This window comes from Rosa chinensis, chromosome 4, assembly GCF_002994745.2.
Source record: "Rosa chinensis cultivar Old Blush chromosome 4, RchiOBHm-V2, whole genome shotgun sequence".
Lineage (NCBI taxonomy): Eukaryota > Viridiplantae > Streptophyta > Magnoliopsida > Rosales > Rosaceae > Rosa > Rosa chinensis.
In genome coordinates this window covers 608,950-630,288 of record NC_037091.1, presented here as the reverse complement: position 1 = coordinate 630,288, position 21,339 = coordinate 608,950, and the positions used below count along the sequence as shown (strand labels likewise).

The following is a 21,339-nucleotide window of genomic DNA, read 5'->3' as shown; positions in this document are numbered from 1 at the left end:
TATAAAGAAATCGAGCTACCTTTCAGTCCATGGCGCGTTGCTCAACTAATACTCATAATAGACTCTATAACCTCTGGTTGTGTTATATTTTGGATGAAAGTAAAGACAATTTTGGCCTCTCTTTTGTTGCTACTCATAGCAACACAACAATCCTCATCTACCAGGCTCTCTAATGACAAGCCACTTTTTCCCTGAAAGACACTTGAACCTTATTCCATGTGAGATCAATTACCAGTATAACCTTGCAATTTAATGTCATAAATACGACATTGCATGATGCAGAAAATACACGAAACTATCTCAGCTAGAATTACAACGAGCCATCTCAGCTCACATTGCCAAAAATCAATAACTAGAAGTTACAGATTTACTATCTAATCAGGAGTTTCACATTCAAAGCTCGTCGGCATTCTCGAGTCACCTCAGCACGCGGATCAGTTGTTACCAATGGCAAAAGAGATGTCCGGAGCTTCCATTGTACCCTATAAAGCCAAGGTTAGAACTGAAAAGCTAGATGGCTTGCTGAGGAACACAACAAAGTTGGAAGATAAAAATCAGGCGCTACTTGAATATGTCATTTTAACATAGTGCAGAGCACACTCCTCATGGATCTTCAATACATGTCAAGGTACTTGATTAGATAAAATGGTCTTGAAAGAGTAATATCTCATTATCTCACGTGGAATTTATAGCCTTGCATCACAATTTGTAAACTCCTGGGTCGTATAATGAAGCTAGAGATTTAACTTAATTGGGGCAAAAGTGAATGGCAACAATTCAATTACAAAACAGATCAGATTATAATGACTGCAAGCCCTAATACGTGATCCTGTCAACAAAATGTCAAAATACATGATGCATTGCTGGGTGCTTCTATCAAATGTTTTGACGTGTGTATTTCAAGGAATTGGGCAAACTCTTCTATGTCAGATATGACCTATATTATTACTAAAGAGAACACCATTGCCAACCATAAGTGAAACTTTTCACAGTGGTGACCCCTATTAAAAAATGTCAACCCGAAAGCCAAAAATACAAAAACAAAAACAACCAAAAGTTGACTCTAACTTACCCACTCCCACACCTATCAGGTGTGTTCCTATATAACACAGCGAAGCCAAGATGTTGAGGTCTACCATCCTCGTTAGTATAGCTTTGCTAGTGTTTGAGCTCTTCACAGAGACATTTATTGTAATGAGGCTTGGCCAGTGTTAGTTGATTTGTTAGATAATAGCTTAGATACCTTAAATATTTCCACTTTTAATGATTTCTCCGGTGTTAATCTATTCTATAATACTACAACTTCATCAAACTCTTATTCCCTACTATCAACATCCTGAGGCAGAACATATATGAATATACCTCATCTCAAAAGACTACTGCGTGCAGTAGTAAGATATTCTGTAATCACAAGATGGCCTGAGCACTGAATCACAGCACAAGCTAACTGATCGAACACTTGCAAACTGGGCACGAAGTTTTTCTGTTGAGCCATGGATCGATACACTGAGAATAGAGGGAGGGCAAAGAGAGAGAGAGAGAGACAGAAGAAAGAACCAAAAAAACAGAAAATAGTGAGATATTTAATGGCTTCATTTCCAAGAAAAAAGCTACCTAAAGAAGAGTGCAAGTCCCTACATCTTTGTGAAATCTGTGCAAGCAAGGAAGATGACGAACTGTTTCTCCAAGTGTTGGAGTTTCAAGACAGATTGCACAAGCTTCTTCAGAGGCATCAGTCTATGCAACAAAGGAACCACAAACAATATATCAGAGCAGGTAAAACTGCAAATGTGGTGCACAACCACTACAACAAATGAGCATTTATTAAGATCATTTTTCTGTATTTGCTTATGTTCTACTGCACCTACCTGTACTGTAGATTGAGGCAAATTATTAATTTGATTAGCTGTTGCACCGCCAAGTTGATGATTGTTTTCATCAAGTGCCAATAACATCTCATAATCATCACTGCAAGAAAACAGGGGTACAAGGTATTGAAATTTGAATGGAGATATTTAAAAAACAAATGAACACAAAAAATGCTTTGGGTGCAACCAAAGTCACAAAGATTAATCATGTCAAAGCTCTCAATGCCTGTATGAAACTGATGAATATAACCAGCACCCATTTTTGTTCCTTACAGATACACTAGACAAATAGAAAACAAAGACTAGAATCTTACGCATTGAAATCCCGCTGAAGTCGAAACATGTGATTATTCAATCCCACATCTCCAACATCCCCAACAGCAGTCTCTAAAGCTTCAAGTATATTAAGTCTCTGCATAAGATAACAGAGAGTTCAATTTATAACAGAAAACAAGCAAAACTAAGAGTAACTTGACAAAGAGAACTTTTTTATTAAAGAACCAACTATATCTCGCCATCAATTTTAGTAGTATTGCCAATAGACTATTGCACTATCATATATTTCTTGAGCTTTTACTCCTTGTTTGGAGACAGGAAATAAAATGAAACTATAATTCTCAAATGGACCAGCAATCTTAAAAGATAATTCATACCAAATTTTGAATAAGCCGAGATAATATACCCACGCTCAAGAGCAACTTGGTCCCGAGAGAGAGTGAATGGCGATAGGAAACAGAGAAGAACGAGAAAGGGGGCAGATGATGGTGAGGTGGGGGCTGGAGGAGAAGAAAAGGGAGAGGTGGGTGGCTGTAGGGAGAAAGAGCAGGCGCGGTGGTGCTTGCAATAGCGAAAGGATGATGGTGAGTGAGTGAGTGCATATGGTGATAGGAAACAGAGAAGAACAAGAAAGGAGCAGATGATGGTGAGGTGGGGGATGGAAGAGAAGAAAAGGGAGAGGTGGGTGGCTGTAGCAAGAAAGAGAAGGCACGGTGGTGCTTACGATGGCTATGGAAGGAGAAAGGAAAGAGAGTCTGACTGAAGCTACAAGATGATCTCCTAGATAACGTTTTATACACATGATATGTAATTATTATAAAACAATATTTAATACGGCACGTTATCTTCATGTGACCCACCCTACAATCAAGATAACTATCTTCATCACACACCAGGTGATAGCTTATCATCTCTTCAAGGTATATTTGATCATAAAATCACCCCAAGCAAGAAGTCCATAATAAAAAGGATGTGTTTAATAATGTCTTGTATCTTGTTAAACTAAAACAAAAGAGAAGAGCCAGAGATGAGAAAGTACAGAGAGACGAAAGACGTGAGGAAAAGATGGAAAATAGATAAAACTAAAAACCATTCAAATTGAACTTAGTTTTCATTCTCAACATTTATTGATTCTTTATTTTCTGAAACACCATCCATTGAAAGAAGAAGAGATAGAGAGAGGATTGATAAAGAAACATCTTCCATGACAGAGAATTTTCCTTCTTTTTTATCTTCCTCTCTTCCTGCTTTCTTAATTAGAAACTAAATAAAAGATGGAAAATAAAGCGTTTCAAACAGGTCCTAGAAAATAGAAAGGATGCAAATAAGTACCATGTCTAGATCCATGTCCGAAGGAAAAGGAACTCGCAGATTCCTTCTTCTATTTGATACTCTAGGAGCCTGATTGCGAAGGCGACTCCTTAACTGTGCCATTGTAGAATGGCTGGGAACTCGAGCCTGGGCTCCTCTCCTTGTTGAAGGATTTTGAGACGATTGTGACGGGGGCTGTCTATGAGAATGCAATATTGTGGAGCCTCTCTACATAACATAAAACACAAAATAATAACACAGAATATTGCTACAAACAACATAATTGATGCAGTCATTATATAGAAAAATTAATATCCACAAACAAAGGGACAAAATCATTTGTATTGGAATAATAATCCTCATCTACTATCATTTAACTTGCGTTTCAAAAAGAAACAAAGAAAAGAAGTAACTATATAGCACATGCACTCATATGAAAATGTTTTCAATAAACCTTTAGCCTCACATTTTTCTTTTTTATGTCTTACTTTTATCTCCCAATTGACCATTCACTAAATTTCATACTGGAAAAGAACAAAAGTTGCCCATTGACCAAATTTCTGAATGCTGGCATGCTTACAGATAATTTGCACCAGGGCACACTAATAAATCATGTATTTAACTTTAATCATGAGGACCTCCATAGACGACATTCCAGACACACATCTCAAAATAGCTTTGCACGCAATCACAGTTTCCATACAAGTTGTTCCAACTGAGGTACTCCAAGACAACACAAAAGATAAACCCTATTCTTAAAATAACCTTCTAATATAAAGCTAAACCCATTTCCCTTTTCAGATTATAGGAACAAAGGCCTGGGCCACTCAGACAGACAGAGCAGTACAATGATTACATCTGAGTAATAAAATATCTAATACTACTTTCACCAACAATCTAAAAACGAAATAACTTGAAAAAGAACGCGCCTCACGCGCCTGCTTCTTTTTCTCCCGTAACCTAGTTTGTTCCCAATTTCCGATTCCGATTGGCCTCCGCTGATCCCTTCTTCTTGGCAATCGTTGGGTTGTCTAAGGGGACTGGTGGCTACGCCGGCGTTTGTCTTCTCCGCCCTTCCACCGGGAAGCGGCGGAGATTGTGTTTCAACGGTGATGCAACGAAAACGTGTGAAGAATGGTGGTGATATCACTTCTGATTTGGAAGCTCTTCAGATGGAGGATCTTGATTCTAGTGTTCAGTCTGCTCCTACCCAGCAACCCCCGTTGAGCTATGCAAGTACGCTTAAGAATTCGGTGGATCGATATCGAAAAACCATGACGGAGGAGTTTGAATTCACGGATGAGGACTGCATCTATTCTCATGGTAAGCATGGTCAAAATGTTTCATTCTCTGAAAAAGTGCATAATAAATTGGACTATGATTGGAGATGTGCTGTGATTGTTAAGCTTATGGGAAGGCCAAACTCTACCAATTCTTTTGAGTTTATGTTGAGAGGTCTGAAAAGGAAGTGGCAGGTCAAGGGGGGTTGGCATCTCATTGACCTCCCCAATGATTTTTTCATTGTCAAATTCAACTTGGAAGAAGATATGAACACTGCTCTCTGTGGTGGACCTTGGATTTTGGCCGGGCAGACCCTAATTGTTAGAAAATGGAGGCCTGATTTTGACCCCATGACTGAATTCATTGGTAAAATGGCTCTGTGGGTTCGAATATTTGGGTTGCCTGTCAAATACTTTAAGGATTATACTGTGGCCAAAATTGGTAAAATTCTCGGTGATGTTGTTAAGGTTGATCAGCTTACTCTTGGCCAGTCAAGAGGGAAATTTGCTCGTGTTTGCATTGAAGTGGACCTAAACAAACCTCTACGTCCATTTGTTGAAGTTGAATCTGTTGCTTATAATGTGGTTTATGAGGGAATCTCACTAATCTGTTTTGAATGTGGTTGTTTTGGTCACTCTAAGGATAAATGTCCCACTCTTCATTCTAGTCTCAGTGATTCAGCTCAACCCCAAGCTCCTATTGCTACTGTGATTGGTGACGTCAATGACTCCACCGAAAACAATATGATTGATGCCCAACAGGTGGTGGATGCTTCCCACAAGTCACCTTTGACTCCCCAATCTCAGAATGCTATAATCAAGGAGGATATGGGACCCTGGATGTTAATGAGTTACAGAAACAAAAAGAGAGTTGGAGAAAATGGAGGATCTAAGAAGAATGCTACAAATGGCTCTAGGTTTGCTATTCTGCAAGAGGAGGGTGGTATTGACTCTATGGAGCTTGAGCCGACCATGAATGACATTCCTACTGACAATAACCCCCCTATTGTGAAATTATGGCAGAGTTTCCAAGAGAAGAAGAAGAATTCTACATTGGCTGCTAAGACCAAGAGTACTACTACCTCTACTACCACTTTGAAGAACACCAATTCTCCGGGTAAACAATCTTCTTTTGGGCATGGTAATCATAAATCTGTGTTGAAAGAGAATTCTTCTTCTGCATTGCATGCTAAAAGTTCTTCTCGACTTCCTATGAAAGATGTCTCTAATATTGGGAGTAGTAGTGGTTCCAAAGCTGCTATGCAGTACCAGAGGAAGGCAAAAGGGTTGATTTCATCCGTTACCAAACAGCAGCCCCATGTTTTCAAAAAGCTCTCTTTTGAAAATGTGGATGCTAATGTCCTTGGTAATGGAATCTCAGCGATCTTTGGGCATTGTCCCCCAGAGGAGACTTTGGTGGATTCCGGAAAATATTTGTCTAAGTCAGAGGCATCTGAGAACTTTGTTGAACAAACATTTGCTGATATTAGCATGTTGACTAATAATGATAGTCTGCCTTCTCAAGTTGGGGAAGGTATGACTGATGCTTAATTGGGTGTCTGCCCTTTATTTCTTTGCCTTCTCAATGTTTAAACTACTATGTTGGAATGTGAGAGGTGCTGGAGGTAAGAAATTTCGATCAGCAATTTCTGATTTTATTAATTTACATAAGATGGATATTCTTGTTATATGTGAACCTCGTGTGCCCTATGCTCGTGTTAAAAGGTTTCTTAAAAGACATGGTTTCCCTGATGCCGAGGTTGAGGAAGCAAGGGGTTTCTCTGGTGGCATTTGGGTCTTATATGATAAGAATAAAGTTTCTGTTTCTTTTGTTGATAGTAATTCTCAGTCTGTCACTGTTAAGGTGGTGGTGAATAGACAAGAATGGATCCTTACTGCTTTATATGCTAGTCCTACTCATTCGGTGAGGAATTCTCTTTGGAGTTACTTATCTACTTTTTCTTCTAATATTCAATTACCCTGGTTGATTATTGGAGATTTCAATGAACTTTATAGTAGTGCAGACAAAAATGGAGGATCCTTGATTGGTAAATTTGGTGGTATGAAAACTTGGGTTGATAGCTTTGGTTTGATTGATGTTGGTTTTCAGGGGCCAGATTTCACTTGGACTGATAAAAGAGTTAAAGAAAGGTTGGATAGGGGTTTTTGTACTGATGAATGGAGGTTTGCTTTCCCTGAAGCTTTCATTCAACACCTTCCTCGTATGAAATCAGATCACTGCCCTTTACTGTTACAGTTCTCTTCTAATGTTGATTCTCATGGTACTAATAAACCGTTTCGCTTCCAAGCTATGTGGTTCCAGCAGGAGACTTACCCTGAGCTTGTTAAGAGAAAATGGCAGAGTTATAATGGAGATATTATCAATAAAGTGAATATGCTTGCTTCGGATCTTCAAGAGTGGAATACCAATGTTGTTGGTAATATCTTTAGAAAGAAAAGAAAACTCTTAGCTAGAATTACTGGTATTCAAAAGAGCCTTTGTAAAAAGCATAATCCTTTTCTTGTCAATCTGGAGGAAGATCTCATTAGGGAATATGAGCAAATTAGAGATCAAGAAGCTGTGTACTGGCAACAAAAATCCAGAGTTACTTGGCTTCAAAATGGAGACAGAAATACAAAGTTCTTTCACCTTTCCACTATGGTGAGAAGACGAAGAAATAAAATTGAAGGGTTGCTTAATCAATCTGGTGAGCTTTGCACTGATCTTCCTACTATGAAAAACATTGCTGCTGCTTTCTTTCAAGCTCTGTTCACTCATAATCCCTCTGAAGACATCAGGTTTGTCATTCCTTACCTTTTTCCTAGTTTGGATATTGATGTTCTCAATTGGATGAGTAGATCAATTTCTGTTGGGGAAGTGCAAAGTGCCTTATTTAGTATTGGAGGTCTAAAGGCTCCTGGTGTCGACGGGTTCCCTGCCCTTTTCTACCAGAAGCATTGGAATCTTTTATCTGCTGAGATTGTTAGTTTGGTGACTGATGCCTTTACTCATGGGAAAATTCCTGACGGCCTCAATCACACCCTCATTACTCTTGTTCCTAAAGTGATAAGCCCACAAGATATGTCGTTGTTTAGACCGATTAGCCTTTGTTGTACTCTTTATAAGACTATATCCAAAGTTTTGGTGGCTAGGATTCGCCCCTACCTTTCTAATCTCATAGGCCCCAATCAAGTTAGTTTTGTTCCAGGGAGGCAAATTTCTGATAATATTATCATTGCTCAAGAAGTCCTTTATAAGTTTCAACACTCTCATGGCTCCAAAGGTTTTATGGCCTGGAAAATTGATCTGTCCAAGGCCTATGACAGATTGCATTGGAGTTTTATTGAATCAGTTTTAGTTGAAGCCCAATTTCCTGATAAGCTTACCAAATTGATCATGAATTGTGTAACTACTACCAGCTTCCAGGTTTGTGTGAATGGTGAACTTTCTTCTTGTTTTAAAGCTAGTAGAGGAATAAGACAGGGAGATCCTCTCTCCCCCTATCTCTTTGTTCTTTGTATGGAGAAGTTGTCTCACCTAATTTGCTCAGCTGTTAATGTAGGGAAATGGAAACCTGTGAAAGCCTCTAGATCGGGACCTCTCATTTCACATCTATTTTTTGCAGATGATCTGATTCTTTTCTCTGAAGCAAGTTGTTCTCAAGCCAAAGTTATGAAGAGGTGTTTGGATATCTTTTGTAACCTATCTGGGCAGGAGGTAAGCTTCAATAAATCTCTTTTGTTCTGCTCTCCTAATACCCGCAAGAAGCTTACTCGGAAAATTAGCAAAATTTGTGGTTCTGTTCTTACTACCAACTTGGGTAATTATCTTGGGATGCCCCTTATTCACTCTTATGTGACGAAGCAAACGTATCGTCCTATTGTTGAAAAAGTTCAGAGTAAACTTACAGGGTGGAAGAGTAAAGCTCTTAGTTTTGCTGGGAGACTCACCTTGGTTCAAGCTGTATCATCTACCATGCCTATTTATGCAATGCAAACGGCTAAACTCCCTATTTCTGTGTGCAATTCCCTGGATAAACTGTCTAGAGATTTTTTATGGGGTGACTGTGATGAAAAAAAGAAAGTTCATATGATAAATTGGGACCTTGTTTGCAGGCCTAAATCTAATGGTGGTTTGGGTTTGAAGAAAGCTGTTCATATGAATCAGGCTATGTTAGCAAAGATTGGTTGGAGAATGTTTCAGAAAGATAACGGGCTTTGGTGCGATGTTCTCAACAAAAAGTATGTGAAATCTCAATCTCTTTTCCAGTCTAATTACTCTTGTCCTTCTAGCTGTTCTAGTACCTGGAGGGGAATAGTTTATGGGGCTAAATTGCTTACTCAAGGCCTTTGTTGGAGGGTTGGTGATGGTTCTCTCATTAATTTCTGGTATGACAATTGGTTAGGAATAGGACCCCTAATTCAGAAAATTTCAAATGCCTCTGCTATTGATGTTCATCTTAAGGTCAATGATTGCTGGAATGATGTGGGATGGGACATGAACTTCTTAAGTTCAGTTCTTGATGAAAATACCATCAATGAAATTGTTAGAATTCCTGTTAATTTTGATGGCGGCGGGGTTGATAAAATGATTTGGGGAGCTAATTCCAATGGGAAATTTTCAGTGAAATCTGCTTATCTCTGCTTAATTCAACATGAAAACTTTGCTTTATTTCCTTGGGAGTATATTTGGCGATTATCTATTCCTCCCAAATTACGGACTTTCTTTTGGTTGGTTTGTCATGGTAAGCTGCTATCTAATGTAGAAAGGGCTAAGAGACATCTTACTGTTGATCCAAGTTGTTCTTGTTGTCCTAATTGTCCAGAAACTTTGCTACATTTGCTTAGAGATTGCCCCATGGCTCAACGTATATGGAATAAGATTATGTGCTCTGACTCAATTGCTAGGACTTGGAACCTAGATTGGAATGGCTGGTTGCATGCTAACACTCATTGCAAACTTCGTTGTTATGGTGGTCTGATGTGGGTAAATATCTTTATTTTCACATGTTGGTTTATTTGGAAATGGAGATGCAAGAGAATTTTTGATAGTGAGTTCCGGTGCCCTTTTGACCCTGTTACTGTTATTTTGGATATTGTGACTGAATGGGGTCGTGCTCATACCTGTGACACTCGTGTCACTGAAAAAGTTGCTGTGACTATTAAATGGACTAAGCCTCCTCCTGGATGGGTGAAATTGAATGTTGATGGTGCTAGAACTCAAAATGGAAGTATTGGAGCTGGGGGGGTTATTAGAGATTGTGATGGTAATTGGATATCTGGTTTCTCTGCTTGCTTAGGGAGTGGTTCTGTTCTTGAGGCAGAAGCTTGGGGTCTCCTGCTGGGTTTAAGGCTCACCTGCTCCCTTAAGTGTGTTTATGTGCTCATTGAATCTGATTCTGAAATTTTAGTTCAAATGCTAAATCAAGGGGTGGATGATCTTCATCCTTTGCATAGTGTGATAAGTAGGTGTAAGTTTCTGCAGAATAAGCTCTCTTCGTGTGAAGTCTCACATGTGTTTAGAGAGATCAATATGGTGGCTGATATTCTCTCCAAGTCCAGATTGGGGTCTGAGTTTGGAGTGCAGTACTTTCAGCAACCTCCTCCACAAGTTGTGAATCTTGCTCTTGATGACTTGTGTGAAACTATTAGAACTAGGAATGTAGTTGTTACTTCCTGACTGTTTTCTTTGTGTTTGTTCTTTGGGCCTTTTGGCCCCCATATATCCAAAAAAAAAAAAAAATATATCTAATACTAGATACAAGGACCACATTAATTCTAACTAGCATATCACACTATAACAGATTTTAGAAAATGAAGGTGAACTTACACTATGAGGCATATTGTGCCTTCCACTAGATGACGTAGTAAAAGCATTCTCCTCCCGCTGCAGTGCCCAAGCTAGATGTTCATCAAAATGCTACAAAGTGAATAGATATGAACACTTAGTGAAAAAGATTCAGAATGTCTCCACCTGCACAACCCACAAACAAAGTCTAGTAAAAAGCACTAACCTCGCCACCACCAAAAGCAGGAACCTCATGATACAATTGTTCCTGCAGTTCACGTGCCAACATCTCATCGGCTTCTAGTTGCCTTGCCCTAGCCTCTGAATCATCATTCATGGAATTGATACCTTGGGGTTCAGAGGGACCTGCAGCAGGTGACAACTCATCAACTTCAATAATTGGCCTCAACATTCCCTGAAACTGAGGTCTGTGAATCCTGGATGATTTTGAACTTTCAGATGTCTCAGATGAACCGAGAAACATAATGTCTGAGTCACCATTATCCAACGTAGAGCATTCACCATGATTTCCCATATTCAATCCCCGTTTCTTCTCCCTTTTACTAACTCTCCTTCCTTCACGACGTTGTCCAGCCATCCAGCCTGGCTCAGATACAACTGTTGAAGCTGTTTGAGTTGAATTCAGATCGTCTGCAAAGTTTACAAAGTTTCCTTCCCTCCCAGTATCCTCCCTCTCTACTCTGTTTCCATGTTGATTTACAAAGTTTCCGGCACTGTTAATTATTCTGGGAAGATGCTCAGTTGAATCAGACAAAAGAGGATCTAATGTCCTTGAACGATTACGCGTACTTCTCCAGCCACCTATTCGTTCAGAGCATCCAGATATATCTTTGCCAACATGTCTGGTTCTATTAGCTTCAATATTATCATTCAGAAGACTGTGGCAAAAACATATCATGTCATCAGGTTCAAAGATATTGATGACTGAAGAGATAGCAGCTGAAAGCTGATATGTAAAACGGTGTTTCGGGCACTTGGATTGATAATTACATTAAGGGGAGTTCGAAAACTAATAAAGAACATTGGCCCATAAACATTTTATCTATCAGCTTTCAGATTGATAACTACATTAAGGGGAGTGCAAGAGGGTAAAATACATGGCGAAGTGGAGTGCCAAAAACATTACCATAAACATTCAAACAAGAGTAATCAAAACAAGAACAAACTATGCAGTACAGAGGAAAAGATGGCAAAAGACAATACTTGAAAATTGGAATCCAACTATGTACAGTAGAATGACAGGAATTGAATAATGTAAGCCTAAGTTACCCATTAAACACATAAGTATAAGATTTACTTCAGAACATCTTGAACAAATGTACCTGCTTGATGTATGAACAATTCTTTCATTACTCTCCTTTGGTGTAGAAGGTTGAACCATTACCCCTTTCCCTTTCGCTCTTTCCCTTTTATTCTCTTCAGTGACCACATCACTTGTACCTATGACATATGGTGAACCACTGGAAACCGCGTCGACAGCATGACTGTGTTCAATATTCTTGGAACTTGTATTATTTTCTACATTTAATTGTTTAGACCTTGTTGCTATGTTATGTGGGGAAATACAACCATTCCTTACCAACCTTTTCTGGCCACTGACTCTTGGCAGGGTAAAAGAATGAAGAGCCATGGGCTTTTGATGCTCTGTTTTATGTTGAGGCTCAGTAGGCAGATCAATCCTTTTTCCCAGGGGCACAGCTAAACCCACACCATTATATGTACTGTCATCTATTTTTTCCTTAGCCTTGTCGGCATTTCTGGATCTCTCCAAGTAATTTGCAGAGCAATCTGTAGAACTGCCAACTGACATTATCTGCCAGTTTTTTGTGCCTTGAGCAACATCTTCTAATTTTCCATGTGGGAAAACCTTTCTGTGTAACTCGGAGTGACCATTCTGTTCAGTTAAATCAAGAACTTCCATGTTTTCTGGAAAAGCAGAAGATTTAGACGACACTTTAATGCTTATAGACTTTCCTTTGTCCAAGCTTCCGGTCCCAGATGAATGTTTGGTCTCACAACTAGAGTTTCTGCCCACTGCTGGTCTTCTAAAGAGGTGAGCATTCTGGGAAGCAGATGAATTGGTTCCTGAGGAGCCATTCTTAATTGCAAGATTGCTAGGATTTCTCGGAGGGCGAATAACAATTCTTTTATTTTGACCATTTTCAAAGAAGAATCTCTCCTTGACCCTTGGCCCATTCCCAGATTTCTCATCAACAAAGTCTGAATTATTCAACTTGTGAGCTAATGGTGAACTACAGGCTTTACCAACAGATTCCCTGCAAACACCATGTCTGGTAGGTGGCGTGTCAGGTATAACCACATCATCGATGTCCATGTCCTCCATAATCTGCACCAATTGAGTTTAAAGCTAAATAAAAAAATAGATCAATCACACCAGCCAGTAACATGTAGCCAGTAAATTAGAAATCACCCAAATTAGTAAGCACATTCTAGTCGGAATGAAGGTCCTTTATGAGGATGCTTGTTCTTAGATTCTATAGAAAACTCAGAAGTATGCAGAAATGAAAATGTTGGCGAAAGCTATTTCGTAGATATACTTCTTTATATAAGAAAAATAAGATCTAAGCTCTGACTGGAACAAGAATCAAATGTAACTTATGTTTAACTACTACTGCGTGTGGGAAAATGCCATTGTTCTGTCGAGCTTTTGGCAACACTGTGTGGATTCCTGTCTCTATATATAAGTACACTATGAGATAAAAGCGAACAATGGAACATAAATGAAAGACATTGCACGAAAGGCTAATTCTAAACTAGATGGTAAGTGAAGTCACACATGTTATAGCATAAGTGAAGAAGGGAAGATCAAAATGCAATGGACTTATAGTCCATATAATGCTGAGAAACTTGTCAAGTTTGATAAGGCTCATCTTCATTTGACAGGCAAAGGGAAGGGCCCATTGTTGAATCTGGTTCGGTAAAGGAGATAGAACCCCTCCCTCTCCCTCAGATTTAACTGGCCCATTCCACTTGGTACTGCAAATGGAGAGGAGCTGATCCTGTAAATTCATGCATTTTGATCCAAAAATATTATAAAAAAAAATAAAAATAAAAAATAAAAATAAAACCCCAACAAATACAAATGGTATTGAATCATCACAAACTATATAGCAACATATAGAATTACAGAAAATAATAAAAATTAAACAGCAAAGGTGAAATTTTTACATTGAACATGAAAACATAAAAGTTTGAATCTTGAATGAGGGAACAATCACCCAAGAACTAGAATGAATATATATGCATATAAAAACAAGAAATAAAGAAGAGAAAAGGAGGAATCACATGAGACAGACCCAGAATGGATGAGAAAAATTCGCAACGAATCAGACGGAATTGAATTCAAAACAAACAGAACCTGATGATTTCGTTGTTGTTGAACAGCGAAGAGAAGAGGAGCCCAGAAGTTGAATTGAGGAACGAGACGATGATCTCAAACTCAAACAACACAATCTCTCTCTCTTCCTCTGTGTCCCTTGGCCGGAAGGAAACGGGTCGGGTCGATTTAGGGTCCACCTACTCGTCGGGTCTCCCTCTTTTCAACGTATTTAGTGGGGGGTTTACGTTATGTATTAAACAACCAGCCCAGCTATCCAGCCCAACCCTTTTCTCTTATATGAGTTTTCTATTTTATTTTCATTTTCTTATTACATCAACAAACAACTGAGAATTATAATAACAATTCCGTGTTCCGCTAAACTCACGATCTCTTACTGAGGTCTTTATGTCACTATGCCTATTCGACCTTTAACCCTGACTTTTTTTTTAATGATAATCTTATAGAAACTAACACTTACACAGTAATTCATTGATTTTGTCTGATTTAAGCACTTCTTTTAAGTTCCAAATTGTTTTCTTCTTCATCTATAATTTTTATTATTTGTGGTCTCTCTTTGAGCTGTATACTCTTTATAGCTCTTCTTTTGGGTTTTAATAGACGTTTCTTCTTCATCTTTAATTATTATTGATTGGGCGTTACGCTCTTCATGTATTGTTTATTTGGTAGTGATTTTGGCTAGTCAGTCACTCCACCATCTCTACAATTTCTAGTTCTAGCTAGCGATGAGCGGTCATTTTTAAATGTAGAGGTGATTTTTAAAATGAACCTTAAACTCTAAAAGACACGGTCATCCCTGAGCTCTAAAGGACAACAGTAGAACCTACTACTCCCTCAAAAGCTCTAGTCAGTTGGTTTTAACTTTTAAACTACTTTTAAGCATCAAAAACCAAAACTAAACTCAATGTCTAAGCATTTTTTAAACCGGCCAATGTTTAAGCATTTTTCTCAAGGTAATTACGAATACTATGATCTATTCTCTATCTAGTGAGTATCTACCTCTTTGCTAGGGTTAGGGTTTGGATCTTGTGGCAAACAGTTCTATGGTCTATGGTTGCTATACCTTCAATGACAGCGCGTTAATTAATTAGCTTCTAAACTCTCATTGAAAGACGGTAAGGAACCGATGGATTTGGGCAATCTCCAAGCAAAAGAAAACCCCTTAATCGCTCCGGACCATTTCATGGTCGCTCGTCTCAATATTTCCATAATGGTATGCCGACTTCTTTTAAGGAGCAATTCGGTCTATATGGCAGCTCAATAGCACCGTCGACGTGCAGGAACGGGATGATCGATTTTTGTTCACCTTTTTTAATAAGCGCAATATTCACAGAGTGAAGATCGGAGGCCATGGTGCTTTCATCTCACCATGGTTCTGCTGGATGATTATAATGGGCCGCGGGGGTCTGATCTCGTAGCAGCACCTCTAGACCTTGTTTGGATTAGGGTTTGTTATTGGGGGTGTAGAAGAAACAAAGCATGCAACGTATGTTTTGCCAACTACTTTCTCACATATGTAGTGGTAGTCAACTTTGATGTACTTAGTATGACGATGGAATTCAAAGATTAGAGCAAGACAATAGTAAAAATATTGTCACGTCAAATGCTAGGATAAATGAGAAACACACCAAGATCAAGAAACAAAAACCTGAGTCATAGAATTTCAACAACAAGCAAGTTAATGAAAACCATAGATTACATTAAAGCGTGTCTTGGGTGATTTGAATAGTGATTGGAACCTAAATAAAAGTGTCAAGAGAGAATCTTGCGTGGGGCAACCCTAAAGCCACGTGGTGGGGCGGACCAATCATTGCCCAACAGGGAGGTGTTTTGGGTATTGCATTTTAGGAAGTAGGGGCAGTTTTGGAAAAAAGAGAAAAATTTGTTTCTTCTGATTGGTTGTCCCTAAAGCCACATGATGGGGAAACCCCCACCTAAGAATTTCTCAAGCGTCAATTGTCCGGATCCCCAATATAGTCTACATCTGAAAATGATGAGATAATAACTCATCTTTGTATAATAAACCATGTGTATTAATTTAAGTATTTTAAGTAACAAAGATTTAATACACATGGCTAAAAGAGGGTGACAGAAATACAAAGTTTTTCCATCTAACTACAATTGTCAGACGCAAGAGGAATAAAACTGATAGACTACAGGACTCCAATGGGATATGGTGCTCTAATCCTGATGAAATGAAGAAAATTGTTGTTTGCTTCTTTGACAATCTCTTTTCTGAAGGCCACTATGAAGATATCAGGTTCACCATCCCCCTCATATTTCCTTCTTTGGATCCTAATGCTCGTTTACCTATTTCTATAAGTGTGTCTCTTCTTGAAGTCAAAACTGCTCTCTTTGCTATTGGTAGCTTAAAAGCACCTGGATATGATGGTTTTCCTGTTGTTTTCTTTCAATGAAATTGGTCCCTTTATGGTGAAGAAATCTTCTCTGTGGTAAGACATGCTTTCACTACTGGTGTTATTCCAACTGGCCTGAACCACACCATTATCACTCTTGTTCCTAAGGTTGTGATTGAGCCCCAAAAATATGACTGAATTTAGACCCATTAGTCTTTGCACTGCAATATATAAACTGATATCCAAGATCATTGTTACAAGAATTAGACCCCTGATGCAGAAACTAATATGTCCAAACCAAGTCAGCTATGTCCCTGGACGACATATTTCAGATAACGTGATGATCTCTCAAGAGCTTTTTCAGAAGTTTAAAAATTGAAAAGGTATGAAGGGCTTCCTAGCTTGGAAAGTTGATCTATCTAAAGCCTATGACAAGTTGAGATGGTGCTTTATGAAACTCAATTGCCCCCTTCCATGGTTAAACTGATTATGCATTGTATTTCACCCACAAGTTTCCAGATCAACTTTAATGGAGAGTTAACTCAATCGTTTAAAGCTTCTAAAGGAATAAGACAGGGGGATCCCCTCTCTCCTTACATCTTTGTCTTATGCATGGAAAAGCTTTCCCATCTTGTCCATTCTACAGTTGAAATTGGTCAGTGGAGACCTGTAAGAGCTTCTCAATCTGGACCTAAAATCTCGCATCTCTTTTTTGCTGATGATCTTTTACTTTTTGCTGAAGCATCTTGTCACCAAGCTATTGTGTTGAAGAAATGCTTAGATATCTTCTGTTCTTTGTCTGGTCAATCTGTTAGCTTAGAAAAATCTCTCGTCTTTTGCTCCCCTAATACTAGCAGAGAGCTTGCTCAATCCATCAATTCTATTTGTGGTTCCCCTCTCACTAATGATCTTGGGAAGTATCTGGGAATGCCTATTATCCACTCTCGAGTAACTAAAAATACTTTTGCTAATATTTTAGATAAGGTTCAAGCAAGACTAGCTAGTTGGAAATGCAAGACTCTTAACATGGCTGGCAGGTTAACTCTTATTCAATCTGTGACTTCTTCAATTCCCATATATACCATGCAAACGGCCAAATTACCCATTGATCTCTGTCATAAATTGGATAAACTTAATAGAGACTTTTTATGGGGTGATTATGAAAGTCAGAAAAGGGTGCATCTTGTAAATTGGGATTTGGTTTGCTTGCCCAAATACCTTGGTGGCTTGGGTGTTGGGTATCAAGAAAATAGAATGCATGAACCAGGCTATGCTTGTCAAGGCAAGTTGGCGGATTTTTAATGGCGATGATGGTCTTTGGAATTCCATTTACAAGGATAAATATCTCTCTCAGTGTTCCCTTACTGATAGTGATTACAAATACCCTCCTGGAAGTTCCAGCACTTGGAGAAGTGTTGGCCATGGAGCTGAGCTTCTCCGAAATGGTCTAATTTGGTGTGTTGGTGATGGCAAAACCATAAAATTTTGGACTGATTTATGGGTTAGTGAGACTCTTCCCATTATTGTTGCTTTGCCAAACTCTCATATTGATATTGATGCTACTATGTGCTCCTTTTGGGACAACTGTGAATGGAACCTGGATATGTTATCTCTTTGTCTCCCTTTTCACATTATTCAAAAAATCCTTTGCATCTCCCCTGGTGGTGATGGATGTGGACCTGATGCTCAAATATGGGGACATACTTCTAACGGTTGTTTTAATGTCAAAAGTGCTTATTGCAGCCTACTTGAGCCTATGGAGCAAAATCAGTTTCAATGGAGTTTTATTTGGGGTATGCAGATTCCTCCTAAGCTGAAAATCTTTTTATGGACTATTGGTCATGGTAAAATCTTGACTAATGTCCAGAGAGCTAGAAGAAGATTTACTAATAATGATAAATGTTATGCTTGCCCTTTAGTTTGTGAGACTCTTTTGCATCTATTTAGGGATTGCCCAAAAGCTTCTGCTATTTGGAAATGCTTATGTTGGCCTCATTCTATCAAAAATACGTTTCAATTGCGCTGGTCTGGATGGTTCCTTGCCAACCTTCACTGTAAGGCTCCTTTTGGTCAAAATATCCAATGGTGTTGCTTTTTGGTTTTCATTTGTTGGTTTTTATGTAAATGGAGAAACAAATTTGTCTTTGAAAGTGATTTTTAGCTGCCTCTTAATGCCCCTCAAATCATTCTTAATGCTGCAAATGAATGGGTTGCTGCGCAAGCTCAACTCTCTAATGTGGGTGACTTTAGTATTAATATGTTATCTTGGTTGAAGCCCCCTAATGGTGTTATGAAGTTTTTTTTATTTGTCAATCACACGGTGTCCTCAAAGGCTTCCTAGGCCCAGAGATTAATCCGTGCTCGGGGGATCTTGTCAGAACGCTTCCTCCCCCCTGGCCACCAAGAATATATTGGGATTTAACTCCAATAAGCGTCGGCGGGATTCGAACCCGGGTGTAGGGGTTCCACACCTGGAGGCTCTTACCAACTCGACCACTTGTGGTGGTTATGGTGTTATGAAGTTGAATGTTGATGGAACAAGGTCTAACCAATCTGGGTTATCGGAGCTGGTGGTTTAATCAGAGATCATGATGGTGATTGGATTTCTGGTTTTAGTATTAATCTTGGAATTGGTCAAATTATCAATGCTGAAGCTAGAGGTATGGTTTCTGGGCTTAAACTTGCCAATAATCTCAACATCAGAAGAATTGAAGTTGAATTTGATTCAGCCATTCTCATTAAACGCATCCTTGAAGGTTGCTCTGATTCTCATCCTTTGGGGGCTATTATAAATAGTTGTCAACATTTCCTTAGTATGTTTGATGATGTGAGTGTTAAACACATTTTCAGAGAATGCAACTACACTACAGATGCTCTTGCTAAGGGAAGCTTGAACCATGATCTTGGCATTGTTCTGTACTCTAGTCCTCCTCCCCATGCTTCTAATGCTTTTCTAGACGATCTTTGTAATTTTTCCAGAGCTAGGACAGTTAGGGATAGCCCTCTGCGCTAGTTTTCTTTCTTTTTCTCATGTTTAGGCCTTCTTGGCCTCCTTTGTAACCAAAAAAGAAAAGAAAAAAAGAATACACTTTGTTGTTATCCAATATGTAGTAGCAGAAGACTGCATGATTGCACACTTGAGTGAATAAGAAATATTGAAAAGTCTACGTTCAGTACTGTAATGCCCAACAACACCTCAAAATTTTCTCAAAATTTTGTAGGATCAATTAAGGAAGTACTATCAAAAACAGCTTATTCAGCGGGTGTGGAAACCCATTTATCCTCCAACACGTTTATAGGTTTCAGCAAGTAAACGACATACTTTGCTTGGGTGAGAGAAAGATGAGACTCGTGGTATGTAAATTCACTAGGAACACAAACAAAAACCCTTCGGCAATCCACCCTGCCAAGCAATCTATCGACCATGGCCACTACCACGACTTCATTGAGTAGTTAGTTCCTTCACTAGATATAGGAAGCCTCTAGTCCGAACAAAAACATCACCCAACCAATGCTCAAACCAATATCACTCTTTACCAAAATGTGTCCCTTATAACCATATAGGAATTTCCAAAGCCACACCATTCCCAGCAATACTTGGAACCACCATGGCAAAACATATAAAAGTTGAGCAAATGGCCCAAGCCGAACCCAAGTCTGATGCCACCAACACAAGAAAATGAAGACAAGCCTTTGAAGATAGATTTGGTGCTAGGCACCGCATAATGAGCCTCAATACTCAATATTAAGACTTGAAAGAATCGTCGTGGTTTCCTTAAAGAATCGCCATCCCATTAAACCCCTACATAAGGACTCAACAAGGTTTGACCTCCTTGGTCAATTTCGACCACTGCTCTACGTTCTAGTCTCTTTGGGAGCATCATTCTTTTGGGAAGTTTGGCAAGTGCATCGAGTTTGATTAAGTATCTCTTGATCTTTAGTGGCTTGCAGATAATTGGAGAAATTACTATTTGTTTCAAGGGTTAAAATCTTTGAATCAACTTAGATATTTGTAATTCGATTGAAACTAGCATTTAGTATCGATATTTTAATCATTACTCAATATTTTTTCTGAACTGTTTATAAATTTGAAATACGGAAATTTCCATCAAAATGGAAATTTAAAACATTAATTTATTTTTAAGATGTCTTATTCTGTGTGCACCACAATTATGTGCATTAGCGAACGAAACACTGACATAAAATTTTATTTTTATTTTTAATTAAATTTGGGTGTCAATCCAGTCAAGATATAAAAAGACATACAATACACAATAACCCACTATATGAAGTGCCATCAAAAGTGAGCTATTTCTAAAAACGCTAGAACGCTACGTAAAGATGTCTTTGATAGCAACCGAAACTAACTAACCAAGAAACCATTACACTATCAGGAAAGGAACCGGACCGGATAGCTACTTGAATCACACACAACTTTATCACGACCTCCTAGCAGCTCCATAATGCCATCGTAGAAACAGGCACTGAGAACAATACTGGTGTCTTGAATGGGTTCACTGCTGACGAAGGGAAGATAAGCTTCTCCCACATCATTGGATTTGCACCATCTGATCCTCTAGACATCAACAGAGAACCACCGCCGCCTCTAGTGACTAACAGCTAGAAATTTCCAAATAAACCCTAGCAGTTCTAGGGTTAGGGTTTGCAGAAGTTAACCCGGCATCCTCCATTACAGCCTTCGCCACTTCTGGTGGACCTCCACAGCCACGATCTGAATGCTCTAGTATCCCACACTCCCTGCAATAACCTACGAAGCACTCATATTTGAATTGAAGTATTGCATATACGCCCGACACGAATTCAAACTCCATTGCCTCACCAGCGCACTGATTTCATGCCAGATTCTAACCCTAGCCTGCACATCTCTTCCGATCCTAGTCTTGTCGAGGAAGATGACCTCTCTAGCATACACCCCACCATATACACTGTTTCCCCAGTCATTAAAATTGGTAGGAGTCCTATATTTTTGACCCAGACCGGAAGGGTGGTGATTGGAACCCTAGTTGGATCTGCAAGTCCATCAAAAACAGTTAGAGACTTATCATAGAATCAAGGTCCT

The 21,339-nt window shown here is 39.0% G+C and overlaps 2 protein-coding genes across 2 annotated transcripts; one reads left to right on the top strand and one right to left on the bottom strand.

Moving 5' to 3' along the window:
* Nucleotides 1–217: 217 nt before the first annotated feature.
* Nucleotides 218–14,149, bottom strand: LOC112200613. Its single transcript, XM_024341637.2, has 10 exons — nt 13,924–14,149; nt 11,867–12,891; nt 10,750–11,422; nt 10,566–10,655; nt 3,477–3,683; nt 2,183–2,280; nt 1,869–1,968; nt 1,639–1,737; nt 1,363–1,506; nt 218–482 (listed from the first exon to the last, which is right to left on the bottom strand). Exons 2-9 carry the CDS (start codon nt 12,886–12,888, stop codon nt 1,444–1,446), a joined length of 2,352 nt encoding a protein of 783 aa, XP_024197405.1. The 5' UTR covers nt 12,889–12,891; nt 13,924–14,149; the 3' UTR covers nt 218–482; nt 1,363–1,443.
* Nucleotides 14,150–17,517: 3,368 nt separating this feature from the next.
* Nucleotides 17,518–18,537, top strand: LOC121052682. Its single transcript, XM_040518105.1, has 2 exons — nt 17,518–18,052; nt 18,207–18,537. Exons 1-2 carry the CDS (start codon nt 17,518–17,520, stop codon nt 18,530–18,532), a joined length of 861 nt encoding a protein of 286 aa, XP_040374039.1. The 3' UTR covers nt 18,533–18,537.
* The last annotated feature ends 2,802 nt before the right edge of the window (nt 18,538–21,339 follow it).

Bases quoted from the DNA above. Each gene is read 5' to 3' on its own strand.
- LOC121052682 (XM_040518105.1), top strand. From the start codon at position 17,518: ATGAACCAGGCTATGCTTGTCAAGGCAAGTTGGCGGATTTTTAATGGC. The intron at 18,053-18,206 runs GTATGCAGATTC...GCATCTATTTAG, and splicing joins TCAATGGAGTTTTATTTGGG to GGATTGCCCAAAAGCTTCTG.
- LOC112200613 (XM_024341637.2), bottom strand. From the start codon at position 12,888: ATGGAGGACATGGACATCGATGATGTGGTTATACCTGACACGCCACCT. The intron at 11,423-11,866 runs GTACATTTGTTC...TTTTTGCCACAG, and splicing joins ATTGTTCATACATCAAGCAG to TCTTCTGAATGATAATATTG. The intron at 2,281-3,476 runs GTACTTATTTGC...TATCTTATGCAG, and splicing joins CGGACATGGATCTAGACATG to AGACTTAATATACTTGAAGC.